The sequence below is a fragment of the Myotis brandtii genome, unplaced genomic scaffold (assembly GCF_000412655.1).
Source record: "Myotis brandtii unplaced genomic scaffold, ASM41265v1 scaffold1229, whole genome shotgun sequence".
NCBI classification, from domain to species: domain Eukaryota; kingdom Metazoa; phylum Chordata; class Mammalia; order Chiroptera; family Vespertilionidae; genus Myotis; species Myotis brandtii.
The window spans coordinates 40,198-60,552 of NW_005354286.1; the positions used below are offsets into that span (position 1 = coordinate 40,198).

General features: G+C 41.3%; 1 protein-coding gene across 1 annotated transcript in view; it reads left to right on the forward strand.

Annotated features, from left to right (window-relative positions):
- The window catches only part of CCDC67 (coiled-coil domain containing 67), an 83,618-nt gene that overhangs the window by 39,247 nt on the left and 24,016 nt on the right, over positions 1-20,355 (forward strand). The window contains exons 7-10 of the mRNA XM_005858909.2: positions 3,561-3,706; positions 6,932-7,037; positions 16,191-16,388; positions 18,864-18,950. Coding sequence (XP_005858971.1) covers positions 3,561-3,706; positions 6,932-7,037; positions 16,191-16,388; positions 18,864-18,950 — 537 coding nt within the window. The remainder of the gene's footprint in view (positions 1-3,560; positions 3,707-6,931; positions 7,038-16,190; positions 16,389-18,863; positions 18,951-20,355) is intronic.

Sequence of the window (20,355 nt, forward strand, 5' to 3'; positions counted from 1 at the left end):
GAGGTGACACTACAATTCATTGGCCTGGAGTTGGAGACTCCTGTGTCGCACTGCCCAAGTGGAGGCAGGCCCACTTTTCTACATGCAGCTTCATGTTAGATTGCTCCCTGGTGGCAAATTTGCAAAGCAAGGAGCCCAGGTAGTTTTCCTCAGCTGGGCAAAGTAATGGATGATATTCACATCAGATTAATTTGTGTTACTACTTGCTAATCTATTGTTTCACATTTCTTTTGTTTATTTTAAAATTTTAAACTTATCTAAAAGTCCCACTGTTTGAAACAGGCACTTTATCCAAATAAGACTATTAAGTCACCTATCTATACTAATAAAAGGGTAATATGCTAATTAGACTGGAGGTCTTCCGGACATCCTTCTGGGCAAATCCACGATGGCTGGGGCCAAGGCAGAGGCAGTTAGGGGAGATCAGGCTGACAGGGGAGAGCAGTTAGTGGTGATCAGGCTGGCAGGGGAGAGCGGTTAGGGGTGATCAGGCTGGCAGGGGAGAGCAGTTAGGGGTGATCAGGCAAGTAGGCAGAGAGGTTAGGGGTGATCAGGCAGGCAGGCAGAGGGGTTAGGGGCAGTCAGGCAGGTGAGCAGTTAGGAGCCAGCAGTGCCGGATTGCAAGAGGGATGTTGCCCCTAACCGCTCTTCCCTGTCGGCCTGATCGCCCCTAACCACTCTCCCCTACTGGCTGGATCGCCCCTAACTGCTCTCCCCTGCTGGCCTGATCGCCCCTAATTGCCTCTGCCTCAGCCCCCTAAACCGGCAGCCAGACATCCCCCAAGGGCTCCCAGATTGGAGAGGGTGCAGGCCAGGCTGAGGTACTCCCCCCCATCCCCCGTGCACGAATTTCGTGCACCGGGCATCTAGTTTGAACATATTCTTATACTTTTTTCAGAGCCAGCCAGGAACTTCTGGGGCTAAGATATTGCAATTAAGTCCTTCACTGAACCAGGTCTCTAGGTCTCCTGTAAAATAATGTAAATTTTAAGGCTTTGGTAAAAAAGTTTATCTGGGAATGCATAAGTTCTATACTGTGTACACCATTATATTTCTAGGAATTTTTGGATAAAAATTAATGAAAACATATATCCATGCATATAAGCTTGTACATATCTTTTCAAAGCAGTATTGTTCATAATAGCTAAAAAGAAGAAACACCCAAATGTCCATCAAATGCTGAATAATAAATAAAATGTGGTATATTCATACAATTCAATATTATCTATATATATATAAAGCCAGTGTCCATGACGACCAGCATGACCAAACGACCAGTCACCATGAGGTGCATTGAGCACTTCTCAGTACCTCCCCTGAGGCCCACAGGCTCTGATCGCAGCAAGGAGGATGGCGGGCAGGCGGGCAGGCAGGGCAGCGAGTGCAGCAAGCAGTTCAGTATCTCCCCTGTGGCCCACAGGCTCTGATCGCAGCAAGGAGGATGGCGAGGCGGGCAGGGCAGCGAGTGCAGCAAGCAGTAGCGGGCGGGTGGGCAGTGCTGCAAGCATGGTAGGGCAGCGGGCGGGTGGGTGGGGCTGCGAGCAGCAGCAGGCTACTGTGCACGATTTCATGTGCTGGGCCTCTAGTTTATCAATAAAAAGGAATGAAGTATTACAACATGGATAAACCTTGAAAACATTATGCTAAATGAAAGAAGCCAGTCACAAAAGGCCACATAGTGTGTGTTTTAATTTGTATGAAAGGTCCGGAATAAGCAATTTCATAGAGACAGAACATACCTTAGTAGTTGCCAGGGGCTGGGGGGGAGGGGAGTGACTACTAATGGGTATTAGGTTCATTTTGGGAGTGATAGAAATGTACTTGAATTAGATAGTAGTGATGCTTGCACAAATTTATGAATATACTAAAATCCACTGAATTGCATACTTTAAATGGACGAATTTTATAATATGTGGATTATATTTGAATAAATCTGTTATCAAATATATATTAAGAATTATTGAACAACTGACTTTAAAAAAAAAATATCTATAGTGTTTTCTACAGCCTTTATTAGCAGAAAACCTCCTGCCCTCAGAACACCCCACTCTGTCTTTACCAGTAAGCTACAGATCTAATTCACTTTGTGTAAAACAAATTATCTTTGTGTCTTGAATGTTCTGGCTGGAGTAGTAAACAAAAAAATCTGGACTTCTATTACAAAGTCTGTCACTTAGGAGCTGTGTAACTTTGGACCAAGTCTGGCCCTCAACTTACTCATCTATAAAAATGGCAATGGATTTCATGAACAGGGTCAGGCATGCTTAATAAATATTCGTTTCCCTGTATAATTCAGTGGAAGAGACATGATGATATGGAAGGACTCTGCCCTTCCTCTCTCCCAGGGAATAGTCAAGTACTGCTGGAGAAAATCCCTCAGCAGGTCACGGGTCACAAACCTCACGTAAGAACTCAACGCTACCAGGAATCCTGCGTTGCTCCAACTACCTAACTCTCCCATTCCCAATGCAGACGGTTTCAAACTTTTCTCACTCTCAAAAATAACTCCCAGCCCTGACCGGTTTGGCTCAGTGGATAGAGCGTTGGCCTGTGAACTGAAGGGTCCCAGGTTCAATTCCAGTCAAGGGCATGTACCTTGGTTGTGGGCACATCCCCAGTAGGGGGTGTGCAGAAGGCAGCTGATCGATGTTTCTCTCTCATCGATGTTTCTAACTCTCTACCCCTCTCCATTCCTCTCTGTAAAAAATCAATAAAATATATTTTTAAGAATAAAAATAACTCCCAAACCCCCACCTCCAATTCTTCTTCCTTTTTTCTTCATAAGGAAAAGAGAAGTCACCTGGTAGCCACCGTCTTATCTCCCCATGTCCAAATGCATGAACTTGTCTAGATTCCATCTTCCTTCTTTCCTATTGCAAAAGAAGAAATGTGGAAGTATTTGCATTAGGCAATATGTCCACTTGTGCTTTGGGAACCATCCCACCCACCTTCTGAGGAACCTGTCACCATTATTATTACCCTTCTCTCTCCTAACAGCTTTTAAACTTGCCCAAGTCTCTCCTGCTAACAAAATAAAACACGGGACTCACAGGATTGCTGGTATTTCTAGCTAAAGTAGGGCTACCATTGGACAGCAGTGGAACCATGATTTGTAATTTACTTGGTTGGCCAGCTTTAAAATTATGTTTTTCTTGGCTATTATCAAGTTTAAATTGGGAATTATTTGCATTTATCCACATTTTATGCATTGATATTTTATTCATACTTTTATATTTCCTCTTTCAAAGTAATGTACCGTGTGACCATATTTGTGTGATTATTTTATTATTCTTTGTCATTATCACTGGGTTGTCAGCTCATTGAGGACAGATTCTCTGTCTGTATCCTCAGTGTTGAGTGCATAATAAGAACTCAGTAAATATTTGTTGAAAAAAATGAATGAAGGAATGAAATTCTCTGAGACAGAGCCAGCAAAGGACTATCAATCAGTTCATTTGAAATTAGGCTGGTTCATAGATGTTAAACATTTTAAACTGTGTTATTATATACATCATGACATCCAAATATGAGCATTAAAAATGTTTGATGTTTTTATTGAGGCCATGGAAGCAGGACTCTCAGAGGTGAAAAGTGAGTTACAGTCACGTGATGATCTCTTGAGGATTATAGAAATGGAACGACTGCAGTTGCACAGAGAATTATTAAAAATAGGAGAGTGCCAAAATGCTCAAGAAAATAAAAAAAGGTAATTCTTTATATTCAGCAGCCTGAGAGAAACTGCTCAAAATATACTGTTTGACTTTTTAAGAATTTTATATTTGAAACTAGAAAAGTCTCTTTGTTTTGTATTAACATGCTGTTAATTATTAGATATTAACAATAAAATTAATGGTTATTTTATCTTCAAAATTAATACCTAGAAAAATATATCATGTTCTGGTTTATGGATACTTATGTGTTATACTGAGTCAGAAATTTTCTTAGAACTTTTATTCTTCGGGATGTTATTAAAACAATACTATAAAGCTGATATTTAATTATATATAAATATAAATAAGATTTATTTCATATTTTTGAAATGCCTTTAGTTTGATTGCCTATAAACTTGTTAACTTTTTCACCTATAAATATTGTATTTAATTTTGCCTCCACATTCATCACCTTATCTGTTCCATTTAAGGGTTTTGTTAGAAATCTTTTTCCCCTTTTAAAATCAGACAGATATTGCATATTCCATAACCACAAAGGAAATGGACTATTGGGGATTATTAAATATTTATGCTTGTGAATAGACAGTGTGATGGTTCCAATCATTCATTGATGTTCTAATTCTCATTAGAACTTGAATCCTTCTCAATTCCGAAGGCTATTGCCAGACCAATGATAGGATTTTTAAAAATGAATAGCCAAATGGTGAGGGATATTTTATTGAAAGATGATGACATTGTTTTAAAGGTAACAATTATTTCTTCTAAGTTGTGGTACTTGCCTGCCTGAGGTCTACCCTTTACAAAAATGGCAAATTAAGATTCTTAAAAATGACCTATTGTATGTCTCACCAAGGATGGTAGAATGCCTCCTATTGGGCGGTCAGCATTATTGAGTGCTCTGTATACAAGCTATGTATCATCATCACCAATCATTAATAAATCTATTGGAAATATATTATGTGCAAGGCACTGTTCCAGTGTAGTGAATTGGTGAGAAATGTCTTCGCACAAGGAATGTACAGGCCTAAAAACATAAACTTCCTAGAACAGCAAACTGCTCAACCATGTGTCGTGTTTTTGTGAAGTGCAGCTATCTTACAGGCCAGTGCTAAATTCCAAGCATAGCCAACTTTCCTTCAATTCATGATTTAAGCTAAAATCTTGCAATTATTCACATATTTGGCCAATACAACTCTTTTGTTATGCCTACTTGCCATCCTCTATTTATGTTGGTTTTATTTTGGTCTCCAAGCTACATCTTTCTCATTTGGATCGTATTACTCAGTTCCAGTATTCTGAGAGTTGATGACAGTTATTTAACTTTCACAGCTTCTATTTTATTTTAGATTTGAGCATAGTCTTCTCAGCCTCCATCCTTCCCATTGAAAGTTTCTAATCCTAATTTGTTCTCATATGAATGTGGTACTGCCCTTTATAGTATTTTTATAGTATTTCGGTTTCTTTCATTTGGACTCTGTTTCTTCTTTATAGTTGTGTTAAGGTGAAGCAGCCCCTGGGAGTAGACATACAATAGTTTTATAGAAGTAGCATTGTAATGTTTTTATTCATGATCAGAACTTTTCTCAATAATGCTAAGATTTTGTTAGCTTTTTCTTTTTCTTTTTTTCAGTTGTTGAAGCACCAAAGGCTATGTTCTGAGAGTTATTAAAAATATTTCCAACACTCCTTTCCTACGAGACAAATAATAGTTCCCTTATATATTTATATTACCATTTTACATTAGCATGACTATTGTTCTCTTCTATGAACTTGTCCACGTTGAAGTTTGATATTTGTTCTATTCACTCAAATTTATAAGATCATCATGAGGATTTTACCATTCAGTTTAGCATTCCACTCCCTGAAATTCCTTAGGAAAAATTGAAAAAAGGAAAATTCATTTTCAAATGAAATTTGAAATCATAGCAAAAAAGAAAATTTTAAGATTGATCTTGAAATAACATTTTAGGAGAATACTGGGTAAAATGCTCCCAATATATTACTGATTGAAAAATGAAAGAAGGCTGAAAAATAATATGTACAGTACATTCTAATTGTATGGGAAATGTGTATGTATGTATACAAATGCATAGTAAAAAAAGAAATATACACAAAAATGCTGACACTGTTTTTTCCTGGAGGACATTATAGCAGCATATATACTACATATTCTGTTTTCTACACTTAACATATGCAGGATGTCCCCCAAAAATGTATATATACATTGAATAATTATTAATTCCAATGGGTTAAATCTGAAAAGAAAGAAACATCAATTGAGCTATCAGTGTTAAATGTGTATACATTTTTTGGACACTTTGTATATTTGATTTTAAAAACGCACATCCAGTCTAGACACATGTATCTCAAGGATATCACTATTAATTTGTACCTTTTAAAATATCCCTTTATTTTTAATCTCTTCATTAGTTATTTTTCTCAGATTTTGTTTTGGTTATGTGATTTAAGTCTTTGATCTGTGGACCCTTTTACAAAGTTCTTGGAAATCTAAAATTGTACAAGTGGGTACACTTCTCAGAACCCGGGACTCTACCAGATTAGTCAGGCAATAGAACGCACACTGCTTTCCTCACCTAGTTATCTTTATTTGTTCTGCTTTAATGATTTTATTTTACCAACTTCCCTGATGTACACATTACCTGCTTATACTACTCCAAGCTTCCTGTGGAAATGGTACCTTTTATACCAATTCTTGCTTTTGCTCTCTATATCCGTATGTGGTTGCAATTCCATTTTATAAATGGAACAGCCAAAGAATAGATGTAGTTGAGCTCTCTTCTGAGTAGCCTGCCAGATTCAATCATCTGGGAACACTTTTATGGAGTGGTTTCTCCCTCAGATTCCTGCTGACATAGTTTCTTCCCATGCTGTAGAAGCAACTCAGGTGTATTTCCTTTTCTGATGGTTCTCAAGCTATTTTATTATAGGAGATAGGCTTTTGTTCTCATCCAAAAATCTTATCTCCATTAGCAAAACAAGTATTCTGCTAATTTTTAATGCACAATTAAAATTCCATATTAATTGCTAGCTGGGTTGTTTTGTTTGTTTTTTCAGCTAAAAACATTTGGACTCAGTTAAATATGTAAATACTTATGAGATCTGAATGTAATGTAACTTGCAATTTCTGTACCTAGAAATGTTCCCAATAAACTAATAATCTATCTGTGATGGTCTAAATTAACAACATAATACTAACAATTTATCAAGTTAGCTTAATTTTTCCTCCTTTGGATTTGTAGACTTGAATCATCTTATTCGCCTTCTATTAAAGAACCAGAAAGGAAAAGGAAAGAACTGTTTTCACTGACCCCAGATCAACCAAATCATGAGAAAGAACTGACTAAGGTATGGAAAATAATGAGCTCCGTTCTTCCAGGCAGTCTTTCCTTGTGGGAGGGTTGGGGAGGGGGGTGGGGGAGATCCTTCCTTCTCATTCCCTTCTTTTCCCTTCTATATTCTTCTCCAACCTGCTAACACTGACTTCTTCTGTGTGCTGCTATAAGAACCACAAACATTAGGACATCACTCAGCCACGGGAGACTGCCGTGACATGTGGAGGGCCTGTAGCTCCATGAGAGGGAGCTCATAGCGAGAAGTATGAGACCACAGATGGGCATCAGCCACATGTTAGTGAGGAAGCATGGGAGTTGTGTATGCAAGTTGCTCAGGGTCCCCGTTTCTAGGATGGGGATGGGATCATTAGTACATACCTCCTAAGGTTGTGATGAGGCTCCAATGAGCTACTTAAATAGCACTTACCAGGTGCCAGGAGCTGTTCTAAAAGCTTAACAAATCCTAATTCATTTATTCCTCACAACCATCTTAAAAGGTAGGTACTACTATTATTCTCTTTTAATATTTGAGGAAGCTAAGGGTAGGTCATTTTTCCCAATATTACACGACTAATCTGGCAGAGGCCAGATTTGAATCTAGGTGATCTGGCTCAGAGTTCATACTAAGACTAAGTCAATGGTTCTCAACCTTGGCTGCACATTAGAATCACCAGGGAATCTTTTTAAAATCCTGATTTCTGGGCCTCATCCTCCCGAAATTCTGTTTCCCTTTGTTATGGGGTGGGGCCACAATATTAGTAACAAAGAAACAGAATTTCCGGAGGATGAGGCTCAGAAATCAGGATTTTTAAGAAGATTCCCAGGTGATTCTAATGTGCAGCCAAGGTTGAGAACCACTGCCCTAAGTTAAAATCCATAAAATAATAATGCATGTGAAGTGCTTAGAACAGGGCCTGCCTAGCTCAGAGGAAGCACCTGGCAGACACTGGCTGCTATTGTTTCAGGTTCCACCCACATTTTGTCACTGAGCACCTAGCATGCGCCAAGTGCTCTCCCAGGAGCTAGAAATACAAGGATGAATAAAACCTGGGCACTGTGGTTCTTAACTCCTACAAAACATATATTCTCTTCTCCCTCTAGGAAAATCCAGTAGTGGCTCTCTTCCATGAGTTTATCACAGCTACTACTCACGCCTCTGGTTCTTTAGGTTTGACGGTTACACAGAATATCCAGTGCTGTATAATCTAAACAATTGCTAAAAGTAGGAAAAACCTGGGTGTAGTTTTGAATTACCATCACAGTGCCGGACACACAATAAGTGAAAATAACTATTAGAGAATGAATTCATTAAGGTTAAGGCTCAGATCTCGCATCATTGTATGGGGGTCATAACTTCAATTATGGTTGGTATAAATTCAATAAACACTCACTGAGCATCTAGTAGGACTACTAGCTATTCTGCTTATTTCTGTAGGAAAGACAATGATGTGAAAGATAAATCCTGTCTCCCAGAGAGTTGACTTTGAGGCAACTATGATGTGTAGGAAAGGTGATGTGAATTAATGACCATTTTCCTTATATTTTTCACATACTCCCATACAACCGATTTTACGGGCATGCAAAACTATCACTTTAAAACACTGTTCCTTCTGGTGTCTCCAGTGGATACATTATGATAAAATGTTGATTAAAGCCACCTAAAGTGTAGTTACACTGTTCTTGACCTCATAGATCTAGAAAGAGTAATAAAACTTTGAGTAACATAAGGACTACACTGATTTTCCACTGTTTTGATATGGAAGGAGCGAATACAAGGCACAAATCTCTTCCTAGGCTCTGGGAGACCTGTAGATCATGCACTGCCGTGCAGAAAAGGTAGCAGAGGAGTTGTGCATAAACAGCTGTAGCTTCCAGGAAGTGATCCTGGAGAGCATTTCCATTCTCTAGTGATAACACCAACATCTATTATGTATCTTCACTCTTTAACATGGAACTAGTTTTAGTCATTTATTTGTGGTAAAGTTGACATTTTTAATAAAGCCAACTATTATTTATAGCTAGGCAAGTTCATCTCATTTAGAAGGATGTTTTGCAGTACAGCGTGTTGTTGTTGTTTTTTTCTTGAGGAGTGCTATTTTAATGCAATATTTATTTTTTTTTATCTTTATTGTTCAGATTATTACATTTGTTCCTCTTTTTCCCCCCATAACTCCCCTCCTCCCAGTTCCCACCCCACCCTCCGCCCTCACTCCCCACCCACTGTCCTCATCCATAGGTGCACGATTTTTGTCCAGTCTCTTCCCGCATCTCCCACACCCCTTTCCCCCCCAAGAATAGTCAGTCCATTCCCTTTCTATGTCCCTGATTCTATTATAATCACCAGTTCATTCTGTTCATCAGATTATTTATTCACTTGATCCTTAGATTCACTTGTTGATAGATGCATATTTGTTGTTCATAATTTGTATCTTTACCTTTTTCTTCTTCTTCCTCTTCTTAAAGGATGCCTTTCAGCATTTCATATAATACTGGTTTGGTGGTGATGAACTCCTTTAGCTTTTCCTTATCTGTGAAGCTCTTTATCTGACCTTCAATTCTGAATGATAGCTTTGCTGGATAAAGTAATTTTGGTTGTAGGTTCTTGCTATTCATCACTTTGAATATTTCTTGCCACTCCCTTCTGGCCTGCAAAGTTTCTGTTGAGAAATCAGCTGACAGTCGTATGGGTATTCCCTTGTAGGTAACTGAGTTTCTTTCTCTTGCTGCTTTTAAGATTCTCTCTTTGTCTTTTGCTCTTGGCATTTTAATTATGATGTGTCTTGGTGTGGTCCTCTTTGGATTTCTTTTGTTTGGGGTTCTCTGCGCTTCCTGGACCTGTAAGTCTATTTCTTTCACCAGGTAGGGGAAGTTTTCTGTCATTATTTCTTCAAATAGGTTTTCAATATCTTGCTGTCTCTCATCTTCTGGCACCCCTATAATTCTGATGTTGGTACGCTTGAAGCTGTCCCAGAGGCTCCTTACACTATCTTCATATTTTCGGATTCTTTTTTCATTTTGCTTTTCCAGTTGGGTGTTTTTTGCTTCTTCGCATTTCAAATCTTTGACTTGATTCTTGCGCTCCTCTGGTCTGCTGTTGGGTGTCTGTATAATATTCTTTATTTCAGTCAGTGTATGCTTAATTTCTAGTTGGTTCTTTATCACAACATCGAGGGTCTCATTAGATTTCTTGTAGATCTCATTAAGTTTATCGGCAGTTTCTAGAACATTATTGAAAAACCTTAAAAGTGTGGTTTTGAGGAGAGACCAAGATGGCGGCATAGGTAAACACCGCAGACTGCTGCCGCAAACAACCACTTCAAAAATACAACTAAAAGACGGAACGGACATCACCCAGAACCACAGGAAGGCTGGCTGAGGAGAGACTCTTCAACTAGAAGGAAAAATAACAGCACACCGAGGCTCAGAGGAGGCGCAGTGTGGAAAAAACTCAGGTGCGGAGGTGCGCGCGCAAAGCGGGCTGGTGGCTGAGAGCGCGGTTGTCGTTTTCGGTCAGGGGGGAGTCTCAGACTCTGAGCTCCAGATACGGGCGAATCGCTGGGGACTCGGACCCAAACGGGAGAAGCGGGAGTGTCTGGCATCAGTTGGAAGGCAGCTTTCTCTCCGAGGTTTGCAGCGGTTCCTGGGGTTCTGAGAAGCAGAGCCTCTGGGAACGGGACTGAGGGCACCATAACCGCTCCCTCCGCCCGCCCTGCCCTGTTGATCCCGCCCCGCCCAAGCCCTGCGCAGAGCCATTTGCCGGATCGCCTCAGGCAAAGGCTAGATTAGCACCTCCCCAGAGGACAGAAGTTTTCCGCGGCAGACACAGCTGATTCACACAGCCAGTCGGCCTGGTGGTCAAATCCCTCTAGTATTAACTACAACAATCAAGGCTCAACTAGAACAAGACTGCGCACAAAGACCACTAGGGGGTGCACCAAGAAAGCATAAAAAATGCGGAGACAAAAAAACATGACAGAAATGGAGGATATAGAGCTAAAAATCGCAATTTTGAGGGCTTGCAAAAATGTGCTAGAAGCTGTCAATAAACTTGAGGAGAGAGTCACGAAAACTAATGAGACCCTCGATGCTATGATAAAGAACCAACTAGAAATTAAGCATACACGGACTGAAATAAAGAATATTATACAGACACCCAATAGCAGACCAGAGGAGCGCAAGAATCAAGTCAAAGATTTGAAATGCGAAGAAGCAAAAAACACCCAACCGGAAAAGCAAAATGAAAAAAGAATCCGAAAATACGAAGATAGTGTAAGGAGCCTCTGGGACAGCTTCAAGCGTACAAACATCAGAATAATTGGGGTGCCAGAAGATGAGAGACAGCAAGATATTGAAAACCTATTTGAAGAAATAATGGCAGAAAACTTCCCCCACCTGGTGAAAGAAATGGACTTACAGGTCCAAGAAGCGCAGAGAACCCCAAACAAAAGGAATCCAAAGAGGACCACACCAAGACACATCATAATTAAAATGCCAAGAGCAAAAGACAAAGAGAGAATCTTAAAAGCAGCAAGAGAAAGAGACTCAATTACCTACAAGGGAATACCCATACGACTGTCAGCTGATTTCTCAACAGAAACTTGGCAGGCCAGAAGGGAATGGCAAGAAATATTCAAAGTGATGAATACCAAGAACCTACAACCAAGATTACTTTATCCAGCAAAGCTATCATTCAGAATTGAAGGTCAGATAAAGAGCTTCACAGATAAGGAAAAGCTAAAGGAGTTCATCACCACTAAACCAGTATTATACGAAATGCTGAAAGGTATCCTTTAAGAAGAGGAAGAAGAAAAAGGTAAAGATACAAATTGTGAACAACAAACATGCATCTATCAACAAGTGAATCTAAGAACCAAGTGAATAAATAATCTGATGTACAGAATGAACTGGTGATTATAATGAATCAGGGACATAGAAAGGGAATGGACTGACTATTCTTGGCGGGGAAAGGGGAATGGGAGATGCGGGAAGAAACTGGACAAAAATCGTGCACCTATGGATGAGGACAGTGGGTGGGGAGTGAGGGCGGAGGGTGGGGCGGGAACTGGGAGGAGGGGAGTTATGGGGGAAAAAAAAAAGAGGAACAAATGTAATCTGAACAATAAAGATTTAAAAAATAAATAAATAAATAAAATGGATAAGATGCAAAAAAAACAAATATATCCTCCAATTCTGACATTTGTGTCCTGTTTCTTTGTCTCTGCATTTTTTATGCTTTCTTGGTGCACCCCCTAGTGGTCTTTGTGCGTAGTCTTGTTGTAATTAAGCCTTGATTGTTGTATGTAATACTGGGGCGGATTTGACCTCCAGGCCAACTGGCTGTGCGAATCAGCTGTGTCTGCAGTGGGAGAACTTCTGTCCTCTAGGGAGGTGCTAATCTAGCCTTTGCCTGAGGCTATCCGGCAAATGCCTCTGTGCAGGGCTTGGGCGGGGCGGGTCCCAGGGGATCTACAGGGCGGGCAGAGCGAGCAGTTATGGCTGCTCTCAGTCCCGTCCCCAGGGGCTCTGCCTCTCAGAGTCCCAGCAACCGCTGCAAACCTCAGAGAGAAAGCTACCTTCGAGTTCCAACCGAAGCCAGACAATCCCGCTTCTCCCGTTTGAGTCTGGGTCCATAGAGACTCGCCCGGATCTGGAGCTCAGAGTCTGAGGCTCCCTCCCGATTGAAACAGACAACCGCGCCCTCAGCCGCCAGCCCGCTCCGCATGCACTCCGCACCTTAGTCTTTTACTTCAGCTCTGCGCCTCCTCTGAGTCTTGGTATGCTTTTCTCTTTCCTCCTAGTTGTAGAACTTCCACTCAGCCAGACTTCCTGTGGTTCTGGATGATGTCCGTTCTGTCTTTTAGTTGTATTTTTGAAGTGGTTGTTCGAGGCAGCAAACTCCGGCGTTAACCTATGCTGCCATCTTGGTTTCTCCCAGCGTGTTGTTTTAATAACTAAATGGCAAAAACAGTTTACTCCATTTTCACTATAGCATATTCATTTTCGAACATTAAAAAAACAAATGAACAGGTAAACTACACCACAGGGATGCAAACAGCAAAATTCAAACTGGGACCAACTACAGAACAACCCAGTTAAAAAAAAATTGTAAGGAAAAGCCTGGAGAGAGAAGACGGGAGATGAAAGGAGACTTGTAACATCGTCCTCAGGATGAGGCATCTGTCCTTCACTTTCCTCGTCTCCTCTTCTGCTCCTGGGAGCTGGATAACTTAGACTCAGTCAGTTCCTTGCCCTCTGGGTCTTTTTTTTCTATCTGTTAAATGATGGGGTTGGACCATGTGATTTCTAAGGTCACGTCCAACTCTGAAATTCGGAAAGCGTTAGTGATAAGAATAGAATCAGATGAGGGCTGGTAGCATAGCCTGGGGCTGGATCGGGTTTGCCTGCGGGACATGCCTGCTTTCCACGTCAGGGCACCCCACTCTAGCTCTCCGCGTGTGAACCACCTTCCAGGGCTCCGCTCCCAGAGGGTCCACAGCACAGTGTCGGTCCTGGAATCAGACTGCCTGTCACCAGAATGTGACTGCGAGCAGTTATGTGAACTTAATTTTCTAATCTGCGAAATAGAGAGATGTGTGGGGATTAAATGAGATGATGTATGTAGAGCACTTAGAACACCCACAGACACATACAAAAAGAAAGGCTTTAAAAAGAGAGGACCCAGTGGCAAGGCGCGGCTCATAGTTACATCTCAGTTGAAGTAAACTTTTAAAAGTGCATTACACTTCTGATACAATTTTAAATTTGAGTACTTCCTGGGTACTTGATGATATTGAGGCATTGCTAATATTTTTAAGACTTTCTAGTGCAGGGGTGGGCAAACTTTTTGTGAGTGTGTGCCCAAGCCAGCAAAATCTCTGACTCAAAATTCTTCTGCGTGCCAACCCTAATTTTTTGAGAACATGTTACACCTACTTAATATCTCTTAAGGTGTACATATGTGAAGAACCTTGAAGAAATAATAAAATTCATTCGAGCGACAAAAACACAGTATATGATGATGAAAAATACATTTATTTTTTAATGTATACATGTACACTGATAGTCCGACAGAAAACTTTATGACTCCGTTTGATATTATCAGTGGGACTTTTGCTGCTGCATCACTGATGACAGAGATTTTACATCAGGTTTATATTTCGTGACCTTCAGAGATATGCACGAGCTACTACTTTCATCCGTCAGGCTACTCCTATTACGAGACTTAACAAAAGTCATCACTGAGAACAAAGATTCACAAGCATATGTGGATGAAACCAAAACACTGTTCAGATCTAGGAAGGCAGGGAGAGTTAAGCAGAGGCACAGAAATTGCTCTTCCCCTCTCTCGTCAATCCATGTCTATGGTCTTTAAGATAACTTGTTATGTAAAATTATTTATTTATCTAAGATGCACCTACACTGAATTTATCTGAAAAATAAAAAAGTCGATATTAAGAAAAAAATTGTAAATGGAAGATTATAAGAGGGTTTCGCGTGCCAGCAAAAGATACAGGCGTGCCATGTTTGGCACGCGTGCCAGGGGTTGCCCACCCCTGTTCTAGTGGTATTCTGGCTATGTTTTAAAAAGAGAGTAATAGGGGGATGTGCTTGTTCTTTTAAAGAGACATCCTGAAATGTTTACAGACTAAATGAAAGAATATCTACTTTAAAGGGAAGTGCCCTGGGGTAAATTCATATACATCTCCCGTGGACGGCCTCTGCGGGACTCTGCAGCCTGACTTCTGACAGCACGCCTAGTCCCAGCCACTACACGCTCCTTTCGGTTCTGAGTGTGCACTCACCCCTGTGCCTGGGCTGCGTTCTCTGCCTGGGAGCCTTCTCCATCTCTGTCTTCCATCTGGATTCCGTTTATCCTTCAATATCAGTCTGATGTCCCTCCTCTGGGAATCTTGCCCTGACATCCCAGGCTGGGTTCAGTACCCCTCCGCTACGTTCTGCCTCTACCATAGACTGCTGTTATCTATTGTGACACTGTGTTGTAACTGTTAATTTTTCTGTTTCTCCCAAAGGACTGTGATTTCTGAGATTAGTGACTGTGTACTTTATCTCTGAACACCAAGAATTAGAGCCAGTGAATGATATATAGAAAGACAGTAAGAGGCTGGACTAGGTAGAAGAGGGGTGAGATTTAAGAGAGAGTGAAACAGAAGAGACAGAATTTGCTGCCTGAATGGATTGGGGAGGGTGGGGGCGGGGGGAGTCCAAGATGATCCTGAGCTGAGATTGAGAATATGAGGCTCCACAGGCTAAGGAAGGAGGTGATATGTTTTCATGGACACATTAAGTTTGAAATTTATCATAACATGATTCTGAAAAACATAGGATTTAATCACAAAAAGTACAGCACAATTTAGTAAAAAAAAAAAAAAGTACTGAATTTAAAGCCAGGAGTCCTAGGTTGTAGTCCTGGCTCTGTCAGTTAGTAGCTTTGTGACTTTGAGCAAATCACTTACCCGCTCTAAGCCAATTTTTTCTCCCTAAAAACTGCTTGCTCCGGATCGTGGGTTCAGTGCTCTTCCACCACAGCACTCAGGAGTGGCTGCTCAATGGGCATACAATTCAGTTTTACAAGATGAATTAAGTCCCAGAATGCGCTGCACAACACAGAGCCTGTAGTTAGCAGTAAGGTGGTGTGCAGGTAAAAATTTAAGAAGATAGATCTCATATTAAGTGTTCTTACCACACACACACTAGTTAAATAACTAAGGGACACAAGGAAATTTTTGCAGTTCATGCATATGATTATTACCTTGATTGTGGTGATAGTAGCCTGAGTGTGGGTCCAAACTCACAAAACTGTGCACATCCATCGTGCCGGTTTTTTGTTTACCAATGAGAGCTGGAGGAGAATGTCCGATAATACTTTCTTCACCTGCCTATCAAACTGGTGTCAGCAGTAGGTGATGATTTATGCACAATAGCAAATAGAAGTCAGAAATGAACATTTGAAATTGGAAGGAAAGACGTAAACGAATCATTATTGTAAGTATCTGTTTTTAACTTAGCATTGATCAGAAAATGGGGGTGGAGGGGCCTGCCTATGTTTTTAGGCAGGGTAAGAAGACAGAACGCGACCAGTAAAAGCTTTTAGCTGCTTTACAAATGACAGGACTCGTTAATGTTCCCTGGACTCTATCTGCTGCAGATAAGGAGCCATCTCTGCCAGGAGGGAGAGCACCACAGCTGTGAGCAGGAGAGAATGCGGAACGAGATCTCTGACCTAACAGAGGAGCTTCATCAGAAGGAGATCACTATAGCAACTATCATGAGGAAAGCTGCCCTTCTGGAGAGACAGCTAAAGATGGAGCTAGAAATCAAGGAAAAAATGTTAGCAAAACAACAGGTATGGGAGCGGAGGACAGCCCTGCTGGGGTCCAACCCCAGCAGGTCCAGGGGTCCCCAAAGGTGTGGACGGAGTCGGCGAAGAAGGAATGACACGGAGACAGCCTTCAGTTGATCAGCAGCCTAGTCAGGACCTCTAGCCAGGATCTCCAGCCAAAGTTCTGGTCGGAGTTCTGGTTAGGAACTGATCAGGATCTCATGTTTATTGTCTTGTTACATCTATATTTATACCAGCCGATTTTAATCCTGTCAATTTCTATTACAAAGGTTAGGGCGTTTCTTATCTCCATTCCAGGGAGTAAAGATTATGTAGCTTAACTACCCGCCTGGCACTTAGTTAAGGGGTTGTATCCCCTCCCTAACCTCAGGGAAAAATCCCCACCTGGGGAAACAACCTTTCTGGGAGAGGTGACCTTGGTTAAAACACATGGCACTAAGGAGAGCAAACATATTAAGAACAATATGCTATATATGCCAGGTCCCTTGAAACATATGCTGTGCAGATGTTTCTTCCCTGCAGCGACTGTGTCAAGCAGCAAGGATGGACCGGCTTCCAGCACAGCCCTGTCCAGGCCACTCTCTTGCTCAGGGCAGATAGCGGCCCTCATTATTGACTGATAGAAGCATTGCATCCCTCGGTGTTGTCTCTGAGACGAGCATCACAGAAATGCTCTGTCACATAAAACCTTTGGGAGATGCAAAGTGTCATCAAAAAAGAACCAGGGAGCCCTAACCGGTTTGGCTCAGTGGATAGAGTGTCAGCCTGCGGACTCAAGGGTCCCAGGTTCGATTCTAGTCAAGGGCATGTACCTTGGTTGCGGACACATCCCCAGTAGGGAGTGTGCAGGAGGCAGCCTATCGATGTTTCTCTCTCATCAATGTTTCTAGCTCTCCCTCTCCCTTCCTCTCTGTAAAAAATCAATAAAATATATTTTTAAAAAATAAAAGTGAATGGGTTAACAATGAGATCAAGGAAGAAATCAAAAGATACCTAGAGGCAGATGAAATGAGAACATGATACCCAAAATCTAGAAGAAAAAAAAAAAAGAACCAGGGAAATAAGCGACAGTGCAAGATAATTTCATTAAATCTCATCCTAAAATTTTCTGTGGCCCATAGTTTGATCACCTCCCACAGTATGCTCTAGTCCAAGATTTCTTGCTGAATTTTTTCTATAGTTTCCTTCCATTAACATTTTTATCTTTCTAAAAAGCCTCTATTTCAGTATTTCCTGGATACTTCTCACCCCCATTTTATATAACTTATTTTAAGGTTTTAAAAAATGGATGTTGAAACATGAAAACTAGTTTATATTTACTAAACATCGACTCAATGTACAGCATGGTTCATGGGGGGGAAAACAGCAATTATAACATTCTGCTGTTAAAACTCTGCAAGTAACTTCCAAATCCTCCCTCCCTCCAGCCATCCCTCTCTCCCTCCCTTCTATCCTATTTATTTTGAAATTCTCTTAACCCCTTATTCATCTTCAAATTGATCATCTGCTATTCCAAGCATAGGATTTATCTGCCTTTTTTTTTTTTTTTACCCCAAGTCTACAGGATTTGAGAGTCCCATTCAATAACTTTCAAGGCATTTAAGGATCACTTCAGAAATAGCATGGCTATTTAAACCTGTGTATTATAAAAACAAGAAAAGATTCAGCCTCTGCCCAATTATAAGCCTTAAACTGATTAATTTGTACAATATGCAGGAAAAAAGCATGGATGCGATAGTAGCATTGCTTGTACCTGGGATATTTTACACATGTTAGCAGTGATCTGGATCATTGAATTATGAATTTTTACTTTCACCATTATATTCTTATATATTTTTTAGGCTTTGTCAAGGGGAATATATTTTGTAATTTACAGAAGTAAGTGTTTTTAAAAGAATTGTTTTATATAGAAATGAATCCTAGATAAACAAAAGGGTAAATATTGTGTTCTAAGTATTGTCAAGTAGGAAGACATCTGAGGAAAAATTAAATTGGGAGACAAAATGAAGTAGCCACCCGAAAAAAAAGGAAAGTTGGCAGAAATATCATAACGAACAAAATTAACCATGTAAGTCATATTTGCATATTGTAAAAATTAATCAGGTGGTGAAGACATTTAATGGACAGTTATTCAAACATGTTTTTAAAATTGTGATTTTTCAGGTGGTAATTTGCATACAATAGAAAATAGCCGTGAGGAAAGGAATTTGAGACTTGAAAAAAAACATGTAAATGAATGGTTATTGTAAGTTATCTGTTTTTAGCTTAGCACTGATCAGAAAAGGAGTGTAAAGTGGGGCCTACCAAACACAGGGGAACCAACTGAGAGTTCCTGATTTATGATAATCACGCCGAAGAAGTGTTCCCTTCACTCCACTTAGGAAATACTCATATTAACAACGTAAAATTAATCGTAATTGAATCATGAGCTTTCATTATAAAGTTTACATTCACTTTTACCTACTGATCTCCTTTCAGGTCTCAGATATGAAATATAAAGCTGTCAGAACTGAAAACACACATCTAAAAGGAATGATGGGAGATTTAGACCCTGGACGGTACATGGTAATATGATGAAATCATTCAGTAAATTGAACAGAGACGACTTGGTTGGTCAGGGTTTACTCAGATTACTCGCTGAGCACTTCCTGCAGGGTGGCAAATATCTTGCACACCTATTAAACTTACTTTTATCTTCAGGCTAAAATAGTTAAATGTCTGGTTTCTCCCTTATTCTTTTCTTGGATTGGGCTCAATTCTGATCATTTCCTCAAACTTCCTTGCTTTTTTTCTTGCTATTGCCTCTGAAATCCTACACCCTATATGGCCTGACTCCCCCTTGATGAAGCCGCCCCTGAAATTCCAGTCAGAATGAGTTTCCATCCAAAACCGGTTTGTCTTTTGGTCTGACTTGTTTTGCAGTTTCTCACTTCCCCACTGGACGGTGAATAGGGACCATGTCTTATTAACGTTTGTATCACCATCACTTCACAGCATCAGGGGTATAGTAAGTGTTCAGGGAATGTTGGTTGCATAAAAAGGATGAGTAAGTGAATGATTGATAATTGACCTTGTGATTTTAACCAGTGGCTCCACAGGTTTACACAAGGCAACTTAAATAGTCTCTGTGCCTTTCAATTCAACTGTTTAATATAACATTTGAGGGTTGGTTTTTATATGTAAACTAGAGGCCCGGTGAATGAAATTCGTGCTCTGGGGGGTGGGGGTTGTCCCTCAGCCCAGCCTGCACCCTCTCCAATCTGGGACCCCTCGTGGGATGTCCAACTGCCAGTTTAGACCAGCAGTCAGACATCCCTCTCACAATCCAGGACTGCTGGCTCCCAACTGCTCGCCTGCCTGCCTGCCTGATTGCCCCTAACCGCTTCTGCCTGCCAACCTGATCATCCCCTAACCACTCCCCTGCCAGCCTGATCGCCACCTAACTGCTCCCCTGCTGGCCCATTCGCCCCCAACTGCCCTCCCCTGCTGGCCTGGTCGCCCCTAACTGCCCTCCCCTGCTAGCCTGATCACCCACAACTGCCCTCTCCTGTTGGCCATCTTGTGGCTGTGGGCACTGCCATCTTTGAGGGCATGGCAATTAGCATATTCCCTCCTTATTGGCTGTGGGCGCCTCCATCTTTGCAGCCTGCTGCTCAGTTGTTTGATCGTCCCTCACTAACCCCCCTGCCGGCCTGGTCGCCCCATGCAGCCTGTTCGGTCATCCATTCGGTTGCAATCATCACTTAGGCTTTTATATATAGACTGGAGGCCCGGTGCACAAAAATTTGTGCACTCGGGGGGCGGGGGAGGGGGGTCCCCCAGCCCGGCCTGTGCCCTCTCGCAGTCTGGGACACCTCGGGAGATAACGACCTGCTGGCTTAGGCCTGCTCCCGGGTGGCAGAGGGCAGGCCCAATCCCTAGGTGCAGCCCCTGGTCAGGCTCAGAGCAGGGCCGATTGGGGAGTTGGGGC